At 31.1% G+C, this 23,215-nt stretch overlaps 1 protein-coding gene across 1 annotated transcript in view; it reads right to left on the reverse strand.

The window, feature by feature from the left end:
- Positions 1 to 1,591: 1,591 nt before the first annotated feature.
- The window catches only part of LOC147078744 (uncharacterized), a 120,374-nt gene continuing 98,750 nt past the window's right edge, over positions 1,592 to 23,215 (reverse strand). The window contains exons 4-6 of the mRNA XM_085960505.1: positions 21,494 to 21,627; positions 5,266 to 5,476; positions 1,592 to 1,620 (exon numbers count right to left, since the gene is read on the reverse strand). Of these exons, the coding sequence (XP_085816631.1) occupies positions 1,592 to 1,620; positions 5,266 to 5,476; positions 21,494 to 21,627 (374 nt within the window). The remainder of the gene's footprint in view (positions 1,621 to 5,265; positions 5,477 to 21,493; positions 21,628 to 23,215) is intronic.

Raw genomic sequence — 23,215 nt, forward strand, 5'->3', positions numbered from 1 at the left:
TGACACGTTATACAGTGTTTCATGGAAGCGCGTGATTGATTCAAAATACGCGTTCAAATGCGTGTTCGGAAACTTGTAAGTATGCAGTTCGCCGTATCACACTTTACTGTGAAATGTTGTATCGGAAATATATCGACTGTAGAATGGAAAAAGTACGTAACCCCTAGTTTTTTCAAAATAAGTTTCACTGGATAATATCGTTGTAAACGACTAAATACACGTTGTGTCCAAAGGATGTAAGCTGCAAATGCCGATTTATTATCTAAATTTAGCTGTAAATTTTTGAAAAAAGAAGGAAGTGAAGTGGGAAAAATAACTTACCATCATTTTGGTTGGTTTTTCTTCAATTAGCTCAATAATTAATATCAGACTAGGAATATAAAATCAAATTATTAATTATCGTGCACTTCACGGTTATGTATATTTTGTATTTTTTTTTAATCTTTTAAACTTTGACCGAAAACCATAACAAAATAGTTTTTGTGCCTCCTGTAAAATTTGCTTCGTTTGTCATTTTTCCTTTCTACAGTCAATATGAACGTATGTTAAAGACCGTCCAACTTCTTTGGGTCGTATAATAGTACTGACATAAAATTCAATTAATGTCTATATAAAACACGATACTTGTCGGTTTACACTTTATAAGAAGCCAGCAACAAATAAATTTTAACCGATATTATTCTGGATTATTTGTTAGGTTAGGTTTTCATTCTTGAATTCATGAATTTTGCCAAAATCAGCTATGAAAATTGAATTAATGTTCATATTGAATCTAATAAAATTGGAGACCGTATAATATACGGTCATATTTTTCCGATAGAAAACTCACGGCGAACTGTGCCACGGTGAACTGTTTTACATAATATTTACATGTAACAAAAAAGATTTTTTCTATTAGCTATATTTTCTCATGAGTGTTTTCAGAATTATGTATGTTACATGACGTAACCGTTAAAATGATGCATACAAATAGTTTGGCGATTTTCTTTGAAGCATATGACGCAATATAGTCAGATGATTTAATTAGAGGCCTCCAAATAGCTCGAACCGGTAATACAATAATTTTTAAATTATACGAAAGTCTCAAAAAGATAAAGACAATATTACCAAAATCATAACAAAATCCATGTAACCTGCAACTAACATCAAAAGGGTCTTTAACATAACCACGAATACCAGGGATGCCAACTGATTTTGGGTCTAGGACGATTTGGCACCAGGACAACTGTACGCCACGCAATCGAATGAAATTCGAAAATAAATAGACGTTCGTGAATTATAGATACTTTTAAAATATATATTTAATATTCTTATTTATATATTTTAAATTATTATATTATTCTTTAATAATGAAAATTTAAATGTGCAGACGTAAATAATGATTTAATTATTCATATGTTTAAGTTCCAACGAGAAGAGAGTTATTTTATTTTTATATACAGTCTGAGTGAAAAACATTATGTCAAGAGCAAAATGAATTAAAACGACTAAGTAGTAGATAGAAACTGATTAAAATTAAAATGACTCGTCTACTTTCTGTATAAAATCATATCGAACGTCTATTTAATTCATTCGACAGTGCGGCGCCCAATTATACTGGCACCCAGTTGTCCCATTCTCCTAATTTTTACATAAGATCTACTTTGGATAAGAAAAGTCCTCCGCGATCTACTTTTTCTGAAATTAAGGACATATATATATATTATATATCTTAAGTATAGCATATAAGAGATATATTTTAAAACCAAAATAGAATCTTAATACACAGAATTTTTTATTTACATAACTGTACTTATTTTATTTTGAATATATGCATTTTATTTTGAGCTTCCGGATGCTACAAAGCTTGAATTACTTATCTTACATAATAAGGTGTCTACAATTTTTGTATAATTTTGTAGGTGTGTGTAATTACTAAAACCATTTCTCACACATGATTCGAAAATGTTCGTCCGTTAAAGTTGTTCTGTATACTTCGATTTTATAAATTTCATTTGCGAAAACGCTGATTCGCACAAGTATGTCAAACCAAAAAAGGCGTATAAATTTTCAGCACATTTTAATAAGATTTTAATACGTATCTACTTCCAAATTATGAATAAAAAAATTAAATATCTTTGGCAATCGACCTTATTGACATCCCTGACGTATACAAATACGTACTTGTACACACAAAATAAACCATTAATATTATTTTACGCCGTCACTGTAAAAAAAGAGTTATCGACTATGGTTCTGGGAAGATTTTTTTTTTGGAAATTTCGTCAATCACTTTGAAGTACTTCAGTTTAAACGTAGTTATGCAAAATAGTTCGTGTAAGTCATAGACGAATTATTGATAGTTTCAAGATAGGAGCACTCACACGGAAAATGATTGATGTCAGGGGCCCTATGTTAGAACTTGCGAGTGCCAGCTGCCCGGTCGACATGACGTCATATGACATCATTATGACGTACTACCGGAGTGATAATAGCACTCGAGAATATAACGCTACTCATACAGCGGCGCTATTCATTGTCACCATACACATATAGGTGTTTCATCATAATATTTTCTGCGGTGAACACTGTGCGTGGGCGGCATGCCTCGAGCGTGACGTCACAATTACGTCATGTCGTCTGGTGCCACACGAGACGATAGTTAGGAAATCGCGGTGCAGTTCGTGTACCACTCGGTCCAACTTTTTTTCAAATATACATTTTGAGGTTTTTCAAACTTATGTTTTTTTTCTATAATAATTGTTTAGTAGCAAGTTTTCGTCGCTTGTTATACTTACTCAAATAAAACGATGAAATAGTAACAAATTAAAATATAATACATAGGTATTATCTGTGGCGGTCAACAACGCAGGCCTTGTCAGCGCAATTGCAACAACGCGATGATCAGCGAGTTACACGAGAATTGCACATCGTACTTTATCTACGGTCAGCACTTTCTGCAAGTGTGACATACGTCGATGAAGGTCGACAACCCTATGCCTTGTCAGCGAAACACCGCGAGGTTGCAGCAGTGCGACAGTGAGAGTATCACCCAATTGTGACTTATATCAATAATAGCTTGCCGACATTTAACCGATATTCATTTCAATAAATAGCGAGTCACAGGTTGATGGCATAAATATAGCACTCTACCTACACGCCTCGGGCGTAGTACCTTTGATCGTCTCGTCTCGAACTGAGCAGATCTCACCGCATATTACCATGCACTGCTAACTTCGCAGCCGTAATTGTATTTATTTATCAGTAATTAAACTCTCTCCTCAATTCACTTGAGCACCTTCCAACTGGTCTTTCGTTTTACAACCTTGCACACCATCACTCCAAACTTCAATGATTTACAAATGTCTATCTAAATAATATTGCTATATTATAAAAGGAATATATATATATATATTATTATCAAACCTGGGTACACTGAGTTTTGGACAACTTATCTAAAATACAGTTTAATAAATAATTCACGATGTTTTGATAAAAATGTTAGATAAAAATATATATTTTTCGTGACATAAAACTTTGTTTGGTCATCACAAAGAAAGGTCGTGGTAAACTTTTCATATTTCAAAAAAGATCGCTTCCATACTTTCTACATTGTTTGACAATGATTTGTGATTGTTCGCCGGAAGGTAAAGGCAGACTATATTTAGAATAAAAAACAAACCATAAAGTTAAAACTTGAATAAGATCACAGCGTTTGAATGTTTTTCTCACGTTGTTATTGAAGTTATACTTCTTTAGGCGCGTTTGAAAAATCAGATCCGAGTGTATTTTTGGCGTGTGACATGTAACACATAATTCACAAAAATAAACGCACTCGATTGGATGCGAACCACCGATTGTTTGGATATCAACCGAACGCACTACCATTACGCCACAGTATGATACTCCAATCGTGACGATTATACAGTATATAGTTTAGAATTGTTCCGTTGCCTAGGCATAATTTATTATTGTCGGCCATTTGCAATTCCTTACGTAAACAAACTATTAAACGTCATAGTGGCAGTTGTTACTTTAAAAATAAAAACAACGAGAAATATTTATATAATTTAGTAATATAAGTTAAAGTGTATAGAAAGAAACCAACGGCGTTCCAATAAGCGCTCCTCTTTCTTGAGTGTGTAATTTAATAAGTTTTGTTTTTGTTTTGTTACGCCAGACCGTACATAAGTACACACACCGATTTTTATTGAACTATTTTGAAAAAAAAAACTCTACATTATAAATGTTGGGTTGCGCCGCGAGCAGCTTTCAGGGGCGCCGGATGTAATTCAAATTAAATAATAATTCCAGACAATCTTAAGTCAATTAGTTGATGGACGATCATAGTGATAAAATATTGTTGGTCTAAAAAAATATTGGACTAATTCAACGGTTTTCGGTGTTCGCTGCGTCCCGGGGCGTCGCGAGCGATTTTTAGGACATTTTCATTTCAGTTCGTTTGATTCACAATCACAGTAATAAATGCGTACTCGTTAGTGAATGTTTTTATCCATCTATAATTATTTTTCACTGTTCCAATAACGCATATATTACTTGTTGAAAACTTAGATAAGAGTTCACTCCCGAACGGCTAATCATCAATAGACTTTAAAGAATAACTAATTAAAGTTTTGAAATGTTATAGTGAAGTAAAATAAAAAAATAAAAAAATGTAGATGTTTTGTATAACCCTACAACTGACATGTTATTGTCTATGGTCATTTATAGACAATAGACAATGTCGCAACGGAAAAGACACAGTCGTCATTGAACTTTCCTAAAATATAGTCAACACGCGCCGCTCGTCCGTGTTTCTTTTTAATATGTAAGTTCTAAAGTATAATTTAAACCTTTACACTCAAACAAGAATTAATATAATGTATTTCGTAGTAACGTGTTACCAAACTTTATTGCCATATAAGCCAAGAAAATACCAACTCGTGATTCCATTCATCACTGCTCGAAAATATCTCACACACACGATGCAACCATCAGAACATATACCCCGAGTCGTTTTTTGCGACCCGGGTTAGTGCCTAAAGATGCCGAAAGGCGAAACCCGAGTCGCAAAAAACGACTCAAAAGGAATAGTAAAAAACTTAAATCTATTGTATATACATTAATAAATTTGTCACCCATCACTATTTATGCACACCAATGTGTTTGTTGTGGAAAACATTTAAGATTTGAGTTCGTGTAATAGACACTCTTCATTACTGGATCTTTTCATTTTGGCATTGGCACTAAGGTGAAGAAGACATATACAAATTATTATACAATTACCTGTAACAGTGTGATTCCTGGAGTCCGCATACCTCCCCGAAGGTCCTCGGTAGGCAGGAATTGTAGCAAGGCAAGTGAGTGACAGTCGACCCTTCGAAGATAGCTTCAAAGCGGAAACTGCCACGCTGAGCTTGGTCGTGGACTCCGCCAGGAATCTGCCATCTCCGTACTGGTGCATCGAGATCGTTGGTATCGTCATACTTTCGTCTACCTGAAATAATCGTGATGAAACATTCAAGAATATTGAAAATATGTGGTTTTCAAAACAAATTATGATATTATAGTATTTAATTAGTATAAAAACTTTCATAACCATCAGTTTCTGGTTCTTTATATTAGAAATGTTTTTACCTATACATTGTCATTCATATCATATTTGTAGTATTCTCGTTTGACGGATGATAGGTATTGCAGATGAAAGACGGTAGACTGTTTCAAATAACTACAAGGGCCCAATCGATACAATATAATAAATATAACGGCAATTTGGTGCGATGTGTTTTTAACGGAAACTTGTAATCGAGTTACATGTCCAATTGATTCTGAATCGCTATCTATTAACCGGCGCACTATTAAATAATATGTTGAAATCATTATGAAATAATATTAATTCGTAATGTTATGAAATTGCGAATCCGCTATTTCATAACATTACGAAATCATATTATATATTGGTGGGTAGGTAATGACTGATTGTACATGAAAAATGAATATTTAATAAATAATATTATATTTGCGATCTGGGTCACAGGAATCCGATGACAGCCACATATTTGATAGACAGTCCTAAAAAGTGAGTAGAAAAGCTTTTTTACTATTTGATTCAATACCTTCGCATGATTATAACGGATTAACGGCCCACATGCTCAGCGTAGGTCAAAATTGAGCTTTTATGGAATTTTCAGAGCATAACCCTGGACATTCCTTAAACGTTGTAGATAATCTATTTATATAATTTTGAAGCCTTATTATCCTTTATATTTATTTTAAACATTTGATGACTGCATAAAGTGTTTTTATTACATAAAATAGTATTCTTTTAAACCCCTCGCTCTAATGTTTTAGAATATAGTCATACTTCAGTACATCCATGTGCAGTGGTGTTAAGATTTTTTACATTTATTAATTTTTAAACGCATTTACAATACCATGAGAAAAATTAATGTTAACATTATATAGTGACATATTTACGATAAAAAAATATATTTTATAATCTTTGTGATCCCAAATTTGACAAGAATTAGGTATTTTATTATTCAAAAAATTCGCACGATTAACACATTTCAATATAATTCTAAAGATACTGACTATAAGTTACGTCTTTGACCATTCAAATGTGATAAACATCCTACGAATAATGTTTGCTTTATAATAATTATTGACCTAAGAATAAGGTAGTATTTTTTTGAAATACGCCATTTCTATTGGCATTTCTCAGTGGCTAAGCTACAATATACGATCGTAACCATAAATTGACAAACGATAAATGATGTTGGGAGTAAGATCATGTTAACGCGCGTGTTTGAACATGTACCTAACCGAAAAAAAAAATATTTTTTTAAAAAACGGTACACGGTAAGCGTACCACATGAGGATTATTTTTCGTTAAGTACGTTAGCGTTTGTTTAAATAATGTTCATAATGTGTATATAGGAATATACAAAATAATAAGCGATAATTTTGTTTAGTTTATCTATGCTGATTTTTAACGTTAATTTTAACACGAAAATTTACGAACTTCTAAAAATAATATATTATTCCATCCACAAGTAACGAAATTTTAACGTTCCTAACTGGTGTAAAAACAACGAGCACAACACTGTGTTAAAATAAGAATGATTCAGAATTATATAAAAAATAATAATAAAAATAAATATAATTCAGTATTATCTTCTAATGAAATATTTTAATCTCAGTATAAAAATGAGTTCATATGTTGTTGTTTTGTGACGTCATATTTTCTATAGATCCTCCTTAAACCCTACATTACATATTATTATAACTTTATATCCAACTCCTCCCCTTTAGGACGTGATGTCATATATGGATGACACCAAACTAGAAGGAGGTAAATAATAATTAGAAGGTATTGATTCAATTACTAACATTATGTTGATAAAATTAGTAAAGTAAATTACCATGACTGCTCTTGAGCGGAGTATTATGAAAATTATATTAAAAGAATTAGGGTTATATCAAATATACTTTTTATAAGGCACTATTGTTAGTTATTCTTCCAATACCTTGGTTTCTGGCACTGCATCAAACACACACTGTGTTTTGCCAGGGGCAGGATTGAATACGAAACCCATGGCTTCATAGACGTATACAGTACTAAATAGGTCAGCGTGGGTGGCAATTAGTTAGCAGGTCAATTCTATTGATTATATTTTAACAGAATCTCTGCCTACCTAGTTTTACTTATTTATTTAGATATAAAAAAAATACTTATTATTAATATGTCCAAAGCTATTTTTTATTAAACGTTTAATAATATTTTCACGATTTTTTAACAAACTGCCCACGAAATTTTCAGTCCATTTTAGCGAAGGGACAAAAAATTCACAAAAACTACTTTGAAAGAAGCTGGCTGACTTTCGCAATACACTATTATGAGTTCGATTAAAAAACTTTTGCCTTTATTGTGTTTTTGTAATTCATATAAGCAAGCATTGCTTTTTCGTCTCAGGACTCAGGTAATATGAAAAGTTTTAATTGAACCCGTATTTCAGTTCAGTAAAGTTGGTGCTTTCATACATTGTCAAATATTTAAGATAAATACTATTGTGTAGTTACAAATTTAATAACATTTTTAGGCTTTTCAAGAAAACAAAACAAAAAAGCGTATTTTATTATTCTTTTATTTAATAATACGCTATATTTAATTTTCTTAAATTTGTCAGTTTAGTGGAAATTCTTTAATATCAGGGACGAGACGTAATTTTATTGTAGAATGCAGGTAAACAATAAGTATATCGTCACCTTAATACTACAACTAGATAACTGAGATTTTGTCATGAGAAAATGAAATTTAAACTTTACTTGATTAACATAAATCCAAGATATAATTATTATTTAAAATAAAAATGGAAAATTGTGATTGTCTAATTGGAAACAATTAAATAATGTTCAATTGTATGAAAAAATATTGCAGACATTTTATTCTATTTATTTAACACGTCATGTATGGTTTTAAAGTAATCTAATATTTTCAAACACAAAATTAATACATTTCCCATTAATTTCTGACTTACATATTTTTTTTTTTGTAGAAAAGGAAATAATGCAGAATTTTATTCAATAGCTAGTAAGTATGTCAAAAACGGTGAAAATCAAATAATCTAATTATAGTATTGAGGTGAAGAAATATTATAATGAAAAGTCTAAAATGTGAACTCTATTTAAAAAAAATATCGGTTAATTTAAAAATACAGTAAATTAAAAAAAAAAAAAACTATAAACCGTCTCTCAAGTTTGTATAGGTATTGTATAATCTCATAAATTAATAATTAATTAATGCTACCCTCAATAAAATTATTTTTATGCAAAAAGCTTTTGCCATAAATGAATATTGTCTTCTTTTTCTACCAAATGTAGAAATCGGAACAATGCCGGGTTAAGATATCTACCTACAGGTAGGTTAGGTATGCTATGGGCGATCCGACAAAAATAGTGCACATTTTTTAAGTCATATTCATTTTTGTTTTCGTTTAATTAAGAATACGTCATAATATGACATATGGTATTAGTTAGTGTTTTAAAATTCATTAAACCCTACCTATACCAAATCACAATCGATGAAAAGATGTGTTTCTGTTTTTATAAAATATCTAAAATAATGTATGGTTTAATCGTTTAATGCAGAGCGGAGCTCGGAGCAGGGGCAAGGAGCAGTGGAGAAGTGGGATTTTAGTCGGAGGACCGAAAATTTGTAGTGCTCCACTGCTCCGGATGTTTTTTTAATATGAAATTTTTGTCCTAAAATCCAATGAAAATAGTATATTTTGACACTTTGCAACACTGGAATGTTTTGAAATACTATGGCAACACTACCGAGTGATAAACAATCTCACTTTTTTGACAGAAGAGGTAAATATTGAGAGACCATTTGCTGTCGGAATTTTGTTTAATAGAATTAATAATGAAAATGACGAATATTTTAAAACTAATTAATTTTTTCAACATTTGTATTTTATTTTGTTAACTGTCAATTCATGGTGGAACTATATTGTATTGTTGTTTAATTTAATAAAACGCATTTTTTTTTGTAGTACTTATTCCACTTTTAATCAATAAATTAGGACCGGTTTCGTCCGCCTCAGAAGGCGTTCAGTCTCAGTTCAGGGCCTCAGTTGAAAATGTCCCTCTGAGGCGGACGAAACCGGTCCTAATTTATTGATTAAAAGTGGAATAAGTACTACGAAGAATTGCGTTTGAGTAAATTAAACAACAATTTGTATGAGTACCTAAATAATATAATACTTATTAAAACTTTTAAACCGGAGTGGAGCCGGAGCAAGTATTAGGTCCCGGAGCGGAGCTGGAGCGGAGCAACTCAAAAAAAGATCTGCTCCAACGCTCTGGTTTAATGGGATAATTTTAAATATTTTATAGATAAACGAATATTTTTTTACCATTATCTACTATAGCTTGGGCTAGACAGGGTTTAAAAGAATTTTAAAAGCTAACAAATACTATCTACACATTGTAGTTTTAGTTGAAAAGAAAATACATTTGACTGGTAAAGTTTAGTGTACACTATTCCGCCCTGCTAAGTTAAAATACAGTGTATTTGGTTTTAGTGAAATGAGATCCCTAGTCATAAACTACCCTTTCTCTTATATTATGTAAATTTATTGGGACATACTCTCTAAATAGACAGTGTATATCTTTTCACTTAGCATTGCAGTATTCATGTCCGATCTTAACAGCCTACCTCTACCCATCGCCACTAAGTCTAGTACGTTTATTCAAATCTATTTCCTATAGTGTGCTTTGAATAATATACCCCTTGCTGCAGGCATAGGTATTTAAGATTCCTTCCAAATTTCCCACTAGGTAGTGTCATAGATTTTCATACAAAATTTAAATCCGATTGTTATATTGTTATTTTTTATTGTCCATATTATCGCAAAATAAAAATCATTTGCGAAACATTATTAGCCAAAAGATTTTGATAAAAATAATACTTAGGTGATTTTCAACTAAAAACAGTAATATTTGAAAACAACAATTTAATAAGATATTTTTTTGTGGGTAATACGTTTTAACTCAGGGTCCCTTCAAGCATAAATCCGCCTCTGTGTTCAACATTTAATTTAATTTTAATGGAATTAGTTTATTAAGGCATGTACTTAAAAATAAAAGCTGAGAAGAAAAATTCAATAAAATAATAAATGAAAAAGTACATTTTAGTTTGGGAGCTTAAAATTAATATTATACAAATTTCTTATTTATAAAGAAAAAAAACACTTACTAAAATTACAAGGACCCAAAAATATAAATAACTGTGTAAAAAACTGCCTGGCTTAAGTTTATTTTCTACAAATATTATGTAACTCATGGAAAATTGTATGTGTATTATAATATTACAGACAGAAATATAATAAAATTTCATTTGACACGACAAATGCGATGTTTTTTCACGGCGTAAGTAGGTAGGTACGTTTTATGTAATAAATTAGGCATGTATTCACGTTTTGAGACATTTCAGAATTACTTTGTCGCATTATTTTGATAGGTAATATTTTTAAATGAAAATAATACGAAACATCTCAGAAATAGAAAATACTTTTTCATATGAAGTTAAGCTTGCTAATTAAAATATGTAAGCTTTAAGTTGTTGCCGAATGCGCTAAGTACATTCAATGCAAACTTTTCAAAATTGTAGTTATTTTAAAATGCCACGAGATCTTTATATTTAATACACTAATTTCAAAGGTTGTGCAATATAATATTAATTACACAATATATACATAGGTATATGAAATACTTAGGACCCTCCACTTTAAGTACGTTAGTGGGGATTGGTCATTAATTGTCTGATAGAACATGTTATGAGTACCTACCGCTCAGGTAAATACTTGATAATAGTAGTTATAGAAATCCAAATAAGTATTGCAATCATTGTTTTGACTAGGTACATAGTCTTGAATCAAGACTAGATCAATATCCTCTAGATACATTAAGACTTTTGATGTATTTAGAGGATTTGAAGAGATATTTTATATACTGGGGAACACCAAGGGTATTCAGGTTTCTAAAAGTGTTAATATTCATGTATATATGTATATATTATTATGTAAAATTTAAAGTTCGTCATATTCATTTGTTATTTTTAAGATGTATTTATTAATACTAATTATAAAATAGGAAATAATCATTTGTATCTATTTTACTCTTTGGATTTTTCTCCATTTATTTGAGCCTAGTTCAAACCAAGATACATAATAATAATATATAACCGTAAACAAATTATATAATGATTTGTTAATTGCACGTGCACAATTATTTGTTTAAAACTCAACGGATGTTCATAGCTGCAAATACTGCTATTAGCTACTCTATTATACTGCTCAAGTGTAGTTCGAACAGTACACGTTAAACAAAATTTACGTGCATTAATTAAAATAACATTTCACGATACTACGTGCCACTTTTTTCCAATCTTTCTTTAGTTGGTGGAACCCTCAAAATATTTTGTACAATATCAGGTAGCCGTTACCTGTCACCTATTAGATTCATCAACTCTAAAAAATGTAATACCTATATTTGTTATTTTATTTCTGGCTTACTCTACATTATATACGTTTTAAAAACGTAAAATTGTTCAATGATAACTATTACAATACGAATATCTCACCAAGTTAAACTTTGTAGTTTTTTTATGAGCAATTATTTATAGGTAATTATTATGGAACCGCAGGGTTCCGCAAAACCTTGGTATGGAACCATTAACAATAACAAAATACATTTTAAATTGCTTACATAATCCCTGAAAAATAAAAATTACATTATTTTACATGACAATATTAATGATAATCGATATTATATTGTATAAATAAACAGGAACAATTAGATATATTAAAATTTTCTATCTACAAATACATATAAATTACCTATATATAATTTAACAAGAAGTGATAAAAATAAACAGTTTGGTAAATGTGAGAATACACTTATTTATTTAGGTGTAAGGGTAAGTAATTACATACATATTGTGTAGGAAACTAAAAAACTGAAGATTTTTATTCGTATCTACAAGTGAAAAGCGATATAAAAAATATTGTGATATTATTGTACTGTGATTTTAGTAAAGTAGTGAAATAGAAAATATTAAAGTGTGTGAAGTAACATTTAGATAGAAGAGTGAATTTATAAAAAGGCGTGTGGGTGGTATGGGGCGTGGTCTAAAATTATCATACAAAATAAATATTAACAAAAGAAAAAATACCTAACATTTTTAGCATAGAGTTTTTATAGGTTGAGTATTGGTGATATTTCAATACGTGCCTGAAGATATCGAAAGGCGAAACCCGGGTCGCACAAAACGACTCAAATGGAATAGTACAAAACTTAAATCCATTAGAATTTAATTTTAAATTCCATCAAGTACCCTCGGTGGATAGTATAAATATTAGAACTATAATCAATTTACAAGTTGTTTTATGTAATGGCTACCTACTGAAATAAAAGTAATAAATAAAATAATAAATAAAAGCCAACATATCTTGTAATATAATATTCTTATATAATTGAAATTGACTTTTGAATGATTTCAAGTCTTAATTGGTTTTATTACTTTCATTATTTTGCATAATATTATGCATTCAATTTGAAAAATAAACATAATATTATATTTACATGTTAGATATCATAAAAAAATAGCTGTACATATATTATAGTGAAGATAGTAGGTAAAAAAAGAATATTTTACACGGTTTATAATGCCACTTTCAATCTACATACACAAATAATATTATTATCATTTGCACCATCTGGTATACACCAATAAACATGCTGCAACGTCCAACGCCATCTAAAATGCTTACATAATAAATATTAAAAAAATATTATGCCATAATATGTAATATGTTCTACTGTGAGTAATAATATGGGAGGTAACAAAAGTGCTTAAGGGTTGAAAGAAAAGCCCCGCAGAGATATAATATTAGTCTCATTACATAAGAAAATCTAATAGACAATATAATATCATAGCCTTACTGTGATATAATTTATATAAAATATCATTTATATTATTTGTAAATTATGTTAAATTAGTTAAATAATTATCATTCCAATGAAAACACGTTTGATTTGCAATATGAGCTTTTAGCTTAAATCACTTTTTATTTGGAGCATTGTATGTCAGTCTTTTTGGTTCTGTACAAATTGGAAGTACGGACGATTATAGACAGAATGTTCAATAAACTCTAAGCTTTTGAAAATATGTCGGAGAATAGATTCATTCTACGTACAGGCTGGAAGGATAAAGTTACGAATGTCAAAATGTCAATAATGAAAAAGGCCAATGAAGTAAACACTAGAAAACTATTATTCTTTGGCTATATGATGTGACATCAGGAATAATACCAACTTCTGTATTTTATTATTCAAGGGAGGATTTCCGGAAAATAAGGTCCAGGTTTCAGTGACTGGTTTAAGTTCAGTTTTTCATCCCTATATAGAGCAGCCGCAGACAAAGATAAGATGGCCAAAATTATAGAAGATTGTGAGTTACAAATTACACTAACAAACTCTTAAGCCAGTCGTCAACCCTGATCACCTTCCCAATCATCTGTGCCGATTACTACTGATCGTGAAATGCTATTTTGGATCGTTCCTTAGAATCGTGGTAAAAATGGAATAATTACTATTTTCCGATCATGTCCGATCCTAATAATAGCATATGGGGCTCCAAAGGGTGGAGGTATGTATTTTCACGAGAAATGGATGTCAGCCACTTGCTCAACCTATTAGGTCCATACTCTGACTCAACACAAATTGAAAAACAATATGTGTATTTGTCAGACCAAGGATTCAAACCTGGGACCCACGACGCTATAGGTTTAAGCCGCGCGGTGATCGTGGGTGTACGATAATGTCGACGACTACAGAGAATGAACATAAACGTCTACCCAACTGTCACTGATCGTTGACTGAGACGCACGCAAAAATATGAATAATTATTCTATTCAACGATTCAAAATTACATTTCACGATCAGTGGCGACGACGTAGGTGACCGTGTCGGAAAATTTGTACGTATGCAGTTCGCCGTATCACACTTTACAGACCGTCCAACCTCTTTGGGTCGTATAGTACTGACATAAAATTCATATCTAAATAAAACACGGTTGGTTCTTGTCGGTTTACACTTTACAATAAGCCAGAAGCAAACAATTTTTGAAAATAGCCGATATACTAGATTACTACTTGTTAGGTTAAAACAGATTGGCATATAAATTATCGTAATACGTAGAATTCTAAATGCACGTTATAATTACATAAATCGGAGAAAATTCTCACAAAAGCTTTTGGAGAATGCTTCATTGAATACATATTGTACAAAACAACTATATGCGTAATACTTATTAGTGCATTATTTATATTGTACTTAGATCCTTTCTCACAACTTGTTATTTAATAAATGATAATTTTGTATATATTATACAGTTTTAGTAATAGTTCATTGAATTATTCTTTAAAGCTATCATTATTAACTACACAAAACAACTTAATATTACGATAAGGCTAAGGCCATACAGATATGTGCCTCGCTTGGTGCTTAATGCTCCGCTACGAGCCAGGTGACATATCCTAGCGACGGACGCACACAATACTATCGAAATGGTCTCACTGCACGCTTCGCGCCTCGCTTCGTGATTATTAGTCACCTAGTGAGTCTCCCGGCGAACAGACATGTTGGTTAGTTTTATTGTATCACCTAGTGATTTTGCAAGATGGAGGAAGTAATTTTTAATAGGAGCAGTTTATAAAAGAGAGCCTTTGTGGAACCCATCTAATAAATAAAATAAAATTATACAAAAATGCCCAACAATAAGTCAAATGTTTCTTGGTTCATCCTCAAATAACTAAAAAACTTTTCATCGTATTTCCGAAATTATTTGTAAAGAAGTTGAAACTCTGCAAAAGTACTTGTAGATCAATTGACATTATCCACCCAACAAGTTCGAATTTGAGACTTTTCAAATTTTAAACTTAAATTCTCTGGTTAGTTTTGAGAGTGACGTCGTTGTTGACTTGAGCGCTCCCAAATAATAAATGAATTTGTACGTAAGCACGTAGCGTGCAATGTGGCAGTAGTGTTTTTAGTAGACAAGCAAAGCACCTAGCTTAGCACTAAGCGAAGCACTTCGGTGTGACCCTGGCCTAACTACTAGTTGTAGGTACGGTATGTTGAAGGTATACTAAATTATAATGTCTATTATAAAGATTTTCCAAATAATTCCAACTAAAAATCTCTAAGGCTTGCAATACTGAATACAAAAGTATCTAATTGGTGAAAATCTGTGCACCCTGAAAGTTCTCAATAAGTTTCAATGAATACCTTAGGCGATTGTGTCACCATAGGTGTTTTCAAATGATTTGGACTATCAGTGTTGCCTTTTAAATAACAAATCCTTGGTGTACTGGTTTCAGTTATTTCTGCGGGGGGAGTCATGGGTAGGACTGTGTCAGTGGATATGAGCATTGTGGTGGTCTTAGTTTGAGAAACTCGCTGCTTTCTGTCGCGGGCCGGCATTTGAGAGGCTGGGATCACGTACGTCCGAACTTGTGTGACGTCAACCTGTTGAGAGTTATTTTGTACAATAAGGAAAACATAAAAGTTACAGTTAAAAGTGTAATAGTTACAAACCTCATTTTGAACATTCATTATCAGTTATCACAAATACATTATTAAAGCGTTATGTTTATATTCACTGCATTTATTCTATACACAAGACTGTTATCGGCCGGTATCGGCAGCTATCTAGGGTAGTTTATCATATTTTTGTATTGAGATATTATAATTTTCATAATAAAAACTACCCTCGATAGCCACCGATAATAGTTTTGTGTATAGAATATATGCGCAGAACCAGTATGTCTTAAGTCTAATTTTGACGAAAATTAATTAAGCACTGATTCATACAGTATCTCATTTTTCAGAGAAAATTCACAACAGAGACCAGAAATTTCAGCAACCATAAAGCCATTAAAATTGTCTGAAAAATGTTAAATTGAATTTTATGAAAATCCTGGTTCTCAGGTAATGTTATTTTTATATGGGTTTCACGTGTATTTATTCAAAGGTTAATCGACCAAAGCGTTCCTCAACGGTAGAATAATTTAAACTGACCTTTGGCAAAGAATCTTAAATGCCAATATGCCATAAGTACTTATTGGATCTAAGATAAAATAAACAAAATTACATTTTTCTACCAGTATTCTTATCAACTTGCAAATTTAATTATAACCAGATATTTTTCAATACAAAATGAGATGGTCATAAATTATTAGTATTACAAAAATATATTCTAAAACATTTCACGAAGTTACTTATTGTATAGATACAATACATTTTTCATGGGTGAAGTGTTATATAATGTGGAATAAAATATTTTTTTTTTATAAAAAAAGTGAGACATATTATCTACTATTAGCGAAATAAAAAAATATATTGTAATGTTTAGTATATTTTTACATTAGTATTAATTACCAGTACACCTATTTCCGTCATACATACAATATACATAAGAAAAAATTAAAGTATGCAGAGTTGCATTAAAAATAAGATAAGAAAAGTTAAATAGAATAAGACTTTTTAAATTTCGAATGAAAATTTTGTAATAGTAACAGTCTAATAATATTATAACCACCGAAGAAATCAGGAAAAGCAGTTGTTTTCCCAAAGTATATAACTAATCTGCTATTAGTTATACCAATTAGGACGGCAATACGTGTGCTAAAACAAATCGCTAGAGTTTTGTTTAGGTGAACGTTGTTTTATAAATTATTTAAATAAATAACTCATTTAATAACTGATATTCATTTGTATATTATCCATTTTACTATTTTCATTGTTTATCTATATCTATTTATATTTTTCATGACATGTTGTGAACGTATACAACATTTAATTTACAATGTTCATGTATCTTAATGAATAAATGAGTTAAATTGTTATTTCAGTGGAGTTATTTAACTAACATAAAAATGAATTATGAAGAAAAATGATAATAATATTAATAGCATTAATTATCTAAATGAATAATCTATTATTATAATATTATATAATTATTTAATACACCATTAAAATACACATGTACTTTATATACATACATCATTTGGAAAAACTTTAAAAAATACATTATATTTCTCACATTTGCTAATCTAACTGTAATTATTACGAATAATTGCTAATAATAACGCTGTATATCTATTTTATACTCAAGTCGGCTATCGACGGTAGTTTATCATATGTATATATTGAGGCGGTTAATTGTTACAATAAGTTAACCGTATAAAATATCAATTGTACGATGTTTAATAGCTCCTCTCTTGGCTGTGTTAACTTTTAGAGCGAGATATACAGTTTCGACAGTTTAGACGACTAACTTATTGTAACAATTGACCGCCTCAATACATATATATGATAAACTACCGTCAATAGTCGCCGACAGCCGCCGATAGCCGCCTTGTGTATTGAATAGACCACTAATGTCTTCAAAAGTTCATCAAGATAGTAACCAACTTTGCAATTTAAATCTTCTTACTAACATGATTTATAGCTGGTAACATGAGTGATTACATAACACTTATTAAATTTAATGAGCTAGTTATTTAAATAATTTAAATAAATAGTTCATTTAATAACTGTATAATATTCAAGTATATTATCCATTTTAGTATTTTCATTGTTTATCTATTTTTATTTATATGTTTCATGACATGTTGTGAACGTATAATTTACAATGTTCACATATTTTAATGAATAAATGAGTTAAATTGTTATTTTAGTGCTGTTATTTAACTTACTTAAAAATGAATTATGAAGTAAAATAAAAAGCTCGTCAGAAGAGAGAAAGAATTTTTCCATAGTAAAAATAAATATAATATTCGAGTGTTTTCTTAATGAAACGTTCGGTTGAATACTTTTTTAAATGGAAAAAGCTCTTCGCATAATCTTATGTACATATAAACTAATTGCACCGGCTTGAACTGCTTTTAAATTCGTTTCTTGGCGAAAATTGCAAACTTCCACCGAAGCAACTATGAAAGTTTCTATAAAAGCTCTCTAATTATAAATGCAAATTAAGCTCGCCTTCCTTTACTATCGGAAGGTTAAAAATACCATTCTCGGTAGAAAAAAATCGAAACCAGAACTTCAGCGTTTAATCAGATGAAGATAGGAAGAAAATTTACTGCCCATTGTTTGATATGAAAGAACGAGAAAATTTATAACGATTGATAATGGTTTGTAATGGTAGGAAACTAATTGAATATGCTCGGTGTATTTTAAGGAAGAGTGAAATATGTACCTGGGACATCTAGTGATGGAAATACGAACATGCAATTAAATAAATACACATTTCTTTAGTTCAGATAAAATATCAATATATACATAATTTGAAAACATCTCATGCATATACACACCAGAAAATATTATCATTATGTAGAAAAAAATACGACACTCGACGGGACTTGAACCTGTATCTGCCAGATTCACGCCTATATGTTTTTCCAATTACTGAAACCTTGTGTCTTATTCGTTGAATAAAATAAATAGTTTATTAAAATTATTACATAGCAAGTATAAGTACGTTATAAAAACTAAATAATGGACCAATCCGCGACGTCGATTAGTAATTAAGGAATCAATTAATACCTACCTTAATTTAATATACTAAAACCGATAGCCAACATTATAACGCAATTCGATAAGCATTTCATGTAACAACTACTAGTTAAAATCGTCGTAGTTAACGAAGATGCCAGTAGCTTAATTGGAAAAGCATACTGGCGCGAATTCAGCAAATACAGTTTCAAGCCCCGTCGAGTGTCGTATTTTTTTCTACAAAATGATTTTTTCTAGTGTGTATATGCATGCGATGTTTTAAAATTATGTATATTCAGTATATAGAATGTTACATTCTGAAATCTTGTGTCTTATTCGTTGAATAAAAGATTGTTTATTGAAAGAACTGTTTATTAAAATATCAATATCACATAATATTAATTTATCGTGGGAAATAAAAATGTAAAAAATATATTGTATGCTAGGATTTTACTTCTTAAAGGTATTTGTTTATAAAAAATGGTGACTAGCTATTTGTTCACCGATAAATTGTACGAATACATTATGGCGGAATACATCTGTACCAATTACTGATGGTAGAAGTGCATCTAGTACGAAGAAGTGAACCTAACCTAACTTAACATAGCCTGTAACATAATATAACCAAATATGGCTTAATTGGAGTTAATAAAAATAGGAGTTATCAAAATTAAAATCAAATATTTATTACAAATAACTGTCTTTTTATTTTAATCTAATTCGAACATTGGAATTATGTTTTTTTAAATTTTGAATTATTTCTTTTGACATAACTTAAAGTTTACTAGATGTGACAACTTGAAATGATATGATATCAAAGCACAGTTTAGTCAATATTATGAAGGGACGTATCTCTTTCCAAAAAGTGTAAAATTAGACAAATATCTCACAGGTCTTTAAACTAAAAACAAGTGTGTCTCAGGCTGACAACCTTGCAAGTGAGAAACTCATTGTCAAGTTTCACGGGGTAGAATAGTGCACTGCAGTAACCGACTGCAAGCCAAGGGTTCGTTAGGTTTTCCCTCTTTATAGTGCCAACCGCAAAAACTGCAGCCGAGTATAGACCCAAGACTCCTCAGCTATTTTTCGACTACCCCATCAATCATCTTTAAAAACACGTAAACAGTTGAGCCACTGACTTTGTCAATACAAGTTTTTATTCCCTCTTTTTAAATCACTGTGAAATAAATTTGATATGTTTACTAAATTAGACTTAGATATGGAACTGAAATAAAACCCTTGTTAATATTCTTCACGAATCATTGATACCGCTCAGTATCAAATTAAAACCGTGTCAGTTTTTTTAAAATTCGTATAAATTACCACGCGACGAAATGTGAGTAAAATGTTTTCGTCTAAATTATATGCAGTCATTCGTTAAATCTGTTATTATAATGTATGTAATTAGCATATTATATAGATTGTGTTTAATTCCTTAATATAAAAGCAGTCTTATACTTTGTTACCTATTATATACTACTATTAAAAGATCTTGTAAATATTATTTATTCAAGACATATAGGTACACAAGATTTGTGAATTTGAATTTTTGATCACTCTTGACACCAGCTATAAATCATGTTAGTAAGAAGATTTAAATTACAAGGTTAATTACTATTTCTTGATGAACTTTTGGACACATCAGTGGGTTTATTCACACAAGGCGGCTATCGGTGGTAGTTTATCATATTTATGTATTAACGTACTATAATTGTTGCAATAAGCTAGCCGTTTAAACTGTCAAAACTGTCTATCTCATTCTAAAGGTTAACACAGCCATGAGAGCGACTGTTAAAATATGACACTTTTTGACAGTTTAGACGTTTAACTTATTGTAACAATTAACCGCCTCAATACATACATATTACATAATATCATAAAATACCGTCGATAGCCGCCGATAGCCGACTTGTTTATAGAATATATAAGCAGATAGCGTTATTATTAGCAATTATGCGTTTTAATTACAATAGGATCAGTATAAGTGATAAATGTGAGAAATATATTTTTTTTAAGTTTTTCCAAATGATGCGTATGTATAATAAAGTATTTATGCATTTTAATGATGTATTAAATTATATAATATATTAATAGATTATTCATTTATATAATTAAAGCTAATAATATTATTATCAATAATTGTTAAAGTGTATGTATTTAAAGAATATACAGTCATATTATAAACAATTTAATAGGTATAGGTACATATATTTATCCATACAGAATGGATAAATTAGTATTAAAAAACTTCACAAGTATCTATTGATAGGGTTCCCAAACTCACCCCATTCATTCCTGACCACTCAATCCAGGGGTAATTAATCGATCACGGACAAGTCGACAACAGGGTATTGAGGTATCAGGAGGGTAGGAGCGATAATAAGGTTACCTTCTCGTCGTTCACCAGCCACGTGATGTGGGGGGCTGGGTGCGCGGGGCTGGTGGTACACGAGGCCTCCAGGGCGTCCCCCTCGTTGTACTGCGGGGAGCCGAAAGTTATCCGGGGCGCATGTTTTTGGGGCTCTGAAAGATAAGAGAAAATTGTTTCACGATAGTGAAATAAAAAACACTTTACAGCAGAATAAACAAACGAGTGGAAAAACATCGCGTATACGACATACTTCAACGACATGCTGTAAACAATATTGACAGTGCTAATACAAAAGGGCGTTAGTATTAAGTTGCATTTTTATAAGAGAGTAATTTGAAAAAATAAATCGGGGTGTGTAATTATGTACGCGCGTTAGCAGTTATACTTCTTTGACGTAAAAAAACAAAAACAAAACTTGTGATAAACGAGATTCTTTGACTAGCTCTTAATTATCTTGTTAAATAACATACTCAAGAAAAATGACCGCTTATTGGAACGCCGTTGGTTTATTTCTTTACACTTTAACTTATATTACTAAATTATATAACGGTTTCTCGTTGTTTTTATTTTTAAAGTACCAACTGTCACTGACGTTTAAACGTTTGTTTACGTAAGGAATTGCAAATGGCCGACAATAATAAATTCGTTGCTTAGGCAACGGAACAATTCTAAACTATACTACGAGGGTGGGTCAATAATTCCTTAGAAAAAAGCATTAAAACAGTTTTTATTTTTGTATTTTTTTTTTATTTCTCAACATAATCTCCTTGGAGCTCAATACACTTGGTTAGACGTTTCTCAATTTTTTTTAAACCGTCAGAAAAATAAGTTTTCGGAAGGTTCTCAAAATAAGCATTTGTCCGATCGATGACTTCTTCATTTGAAAAAAAAACGTTGTCCACTTAGCCATTTTTTTAAGTTTGGGAAAAGGAAAAAGTCACTGGGGGCTAAATCTGGCGAATACGGTGGGTGGTCGACCAATTCGAACTTCAATTCTTCAATTTTAGCCATTGATCGTAAACATGTGTGAACACGGGCATTGTCCTGATGAAAGAGGTTTTTTTTCCTGTTTAAATGAGGCCGTTTTTCTTCAATTTTGTTTTTTAGCTGGTCCAATAAAGATGCATAATAATCCCCTGTTATTGTTTTTCCTTTTTCCAAATAGTCAACGAAAATAATTTCACGTGCATCCCAAAATACAGTAGCCATAACCTTACCAGCTGATTTTACGGTTTTCGCCTTCTTTGGACATGGTTCGCCTTTCGCAATCCACTGCTTTGACTGTTCTTTCGTCTCGGGAGTATAGTGGTGTATCCATGTTTCATCTACAGTCACAAAGCGACGAAAAAATTCATCCCGATTGCGTTGCATGAGCGACAACAGGGCTTTAGAGGCCACCACCCTATTGCGTTTATTGTCGACTGTGAGCAAACGCGGCACCCATCTTGCAGAAACTTTTTTCATGCCCAATTTGTCATGTAAAATAGAAATGACGCTACCTTTTGAGATCCCTGTAACCTCAATTATCTCACTCAACTTTAATCTTCGGTCACTTAACACCATATCGTGGATTTTATTGATCATTTCTGGTGTAGTCACCTCTACAGGACGTCCTGAGCGTGGTTCATCCTTTGTTGATGTACGACCACGTTTAAATTCATTTAACCAGTTATAAATAGTTGCAAGTGAAGGAGCAGATATGCCGTGAATTAAATCCAACTCATTTTTTATTTCCTTTGC

This window comes from Rhyacophila brunnea, unplaced genomic scaffold (assembly GCF_057557595.1).
Source record: "Rhyacophila brunnea isolate RB1 unplaced genomic scaffold, BYU_Rbru_1.0 scaffold_11, whole genome shotgun sequence".
NCBI lineage: Eukaryota > Metazoa > Arthropoda > Insecta > Trichoptera > Rhyacophilidae > Rhyacophila > Rhyacophila brunnea.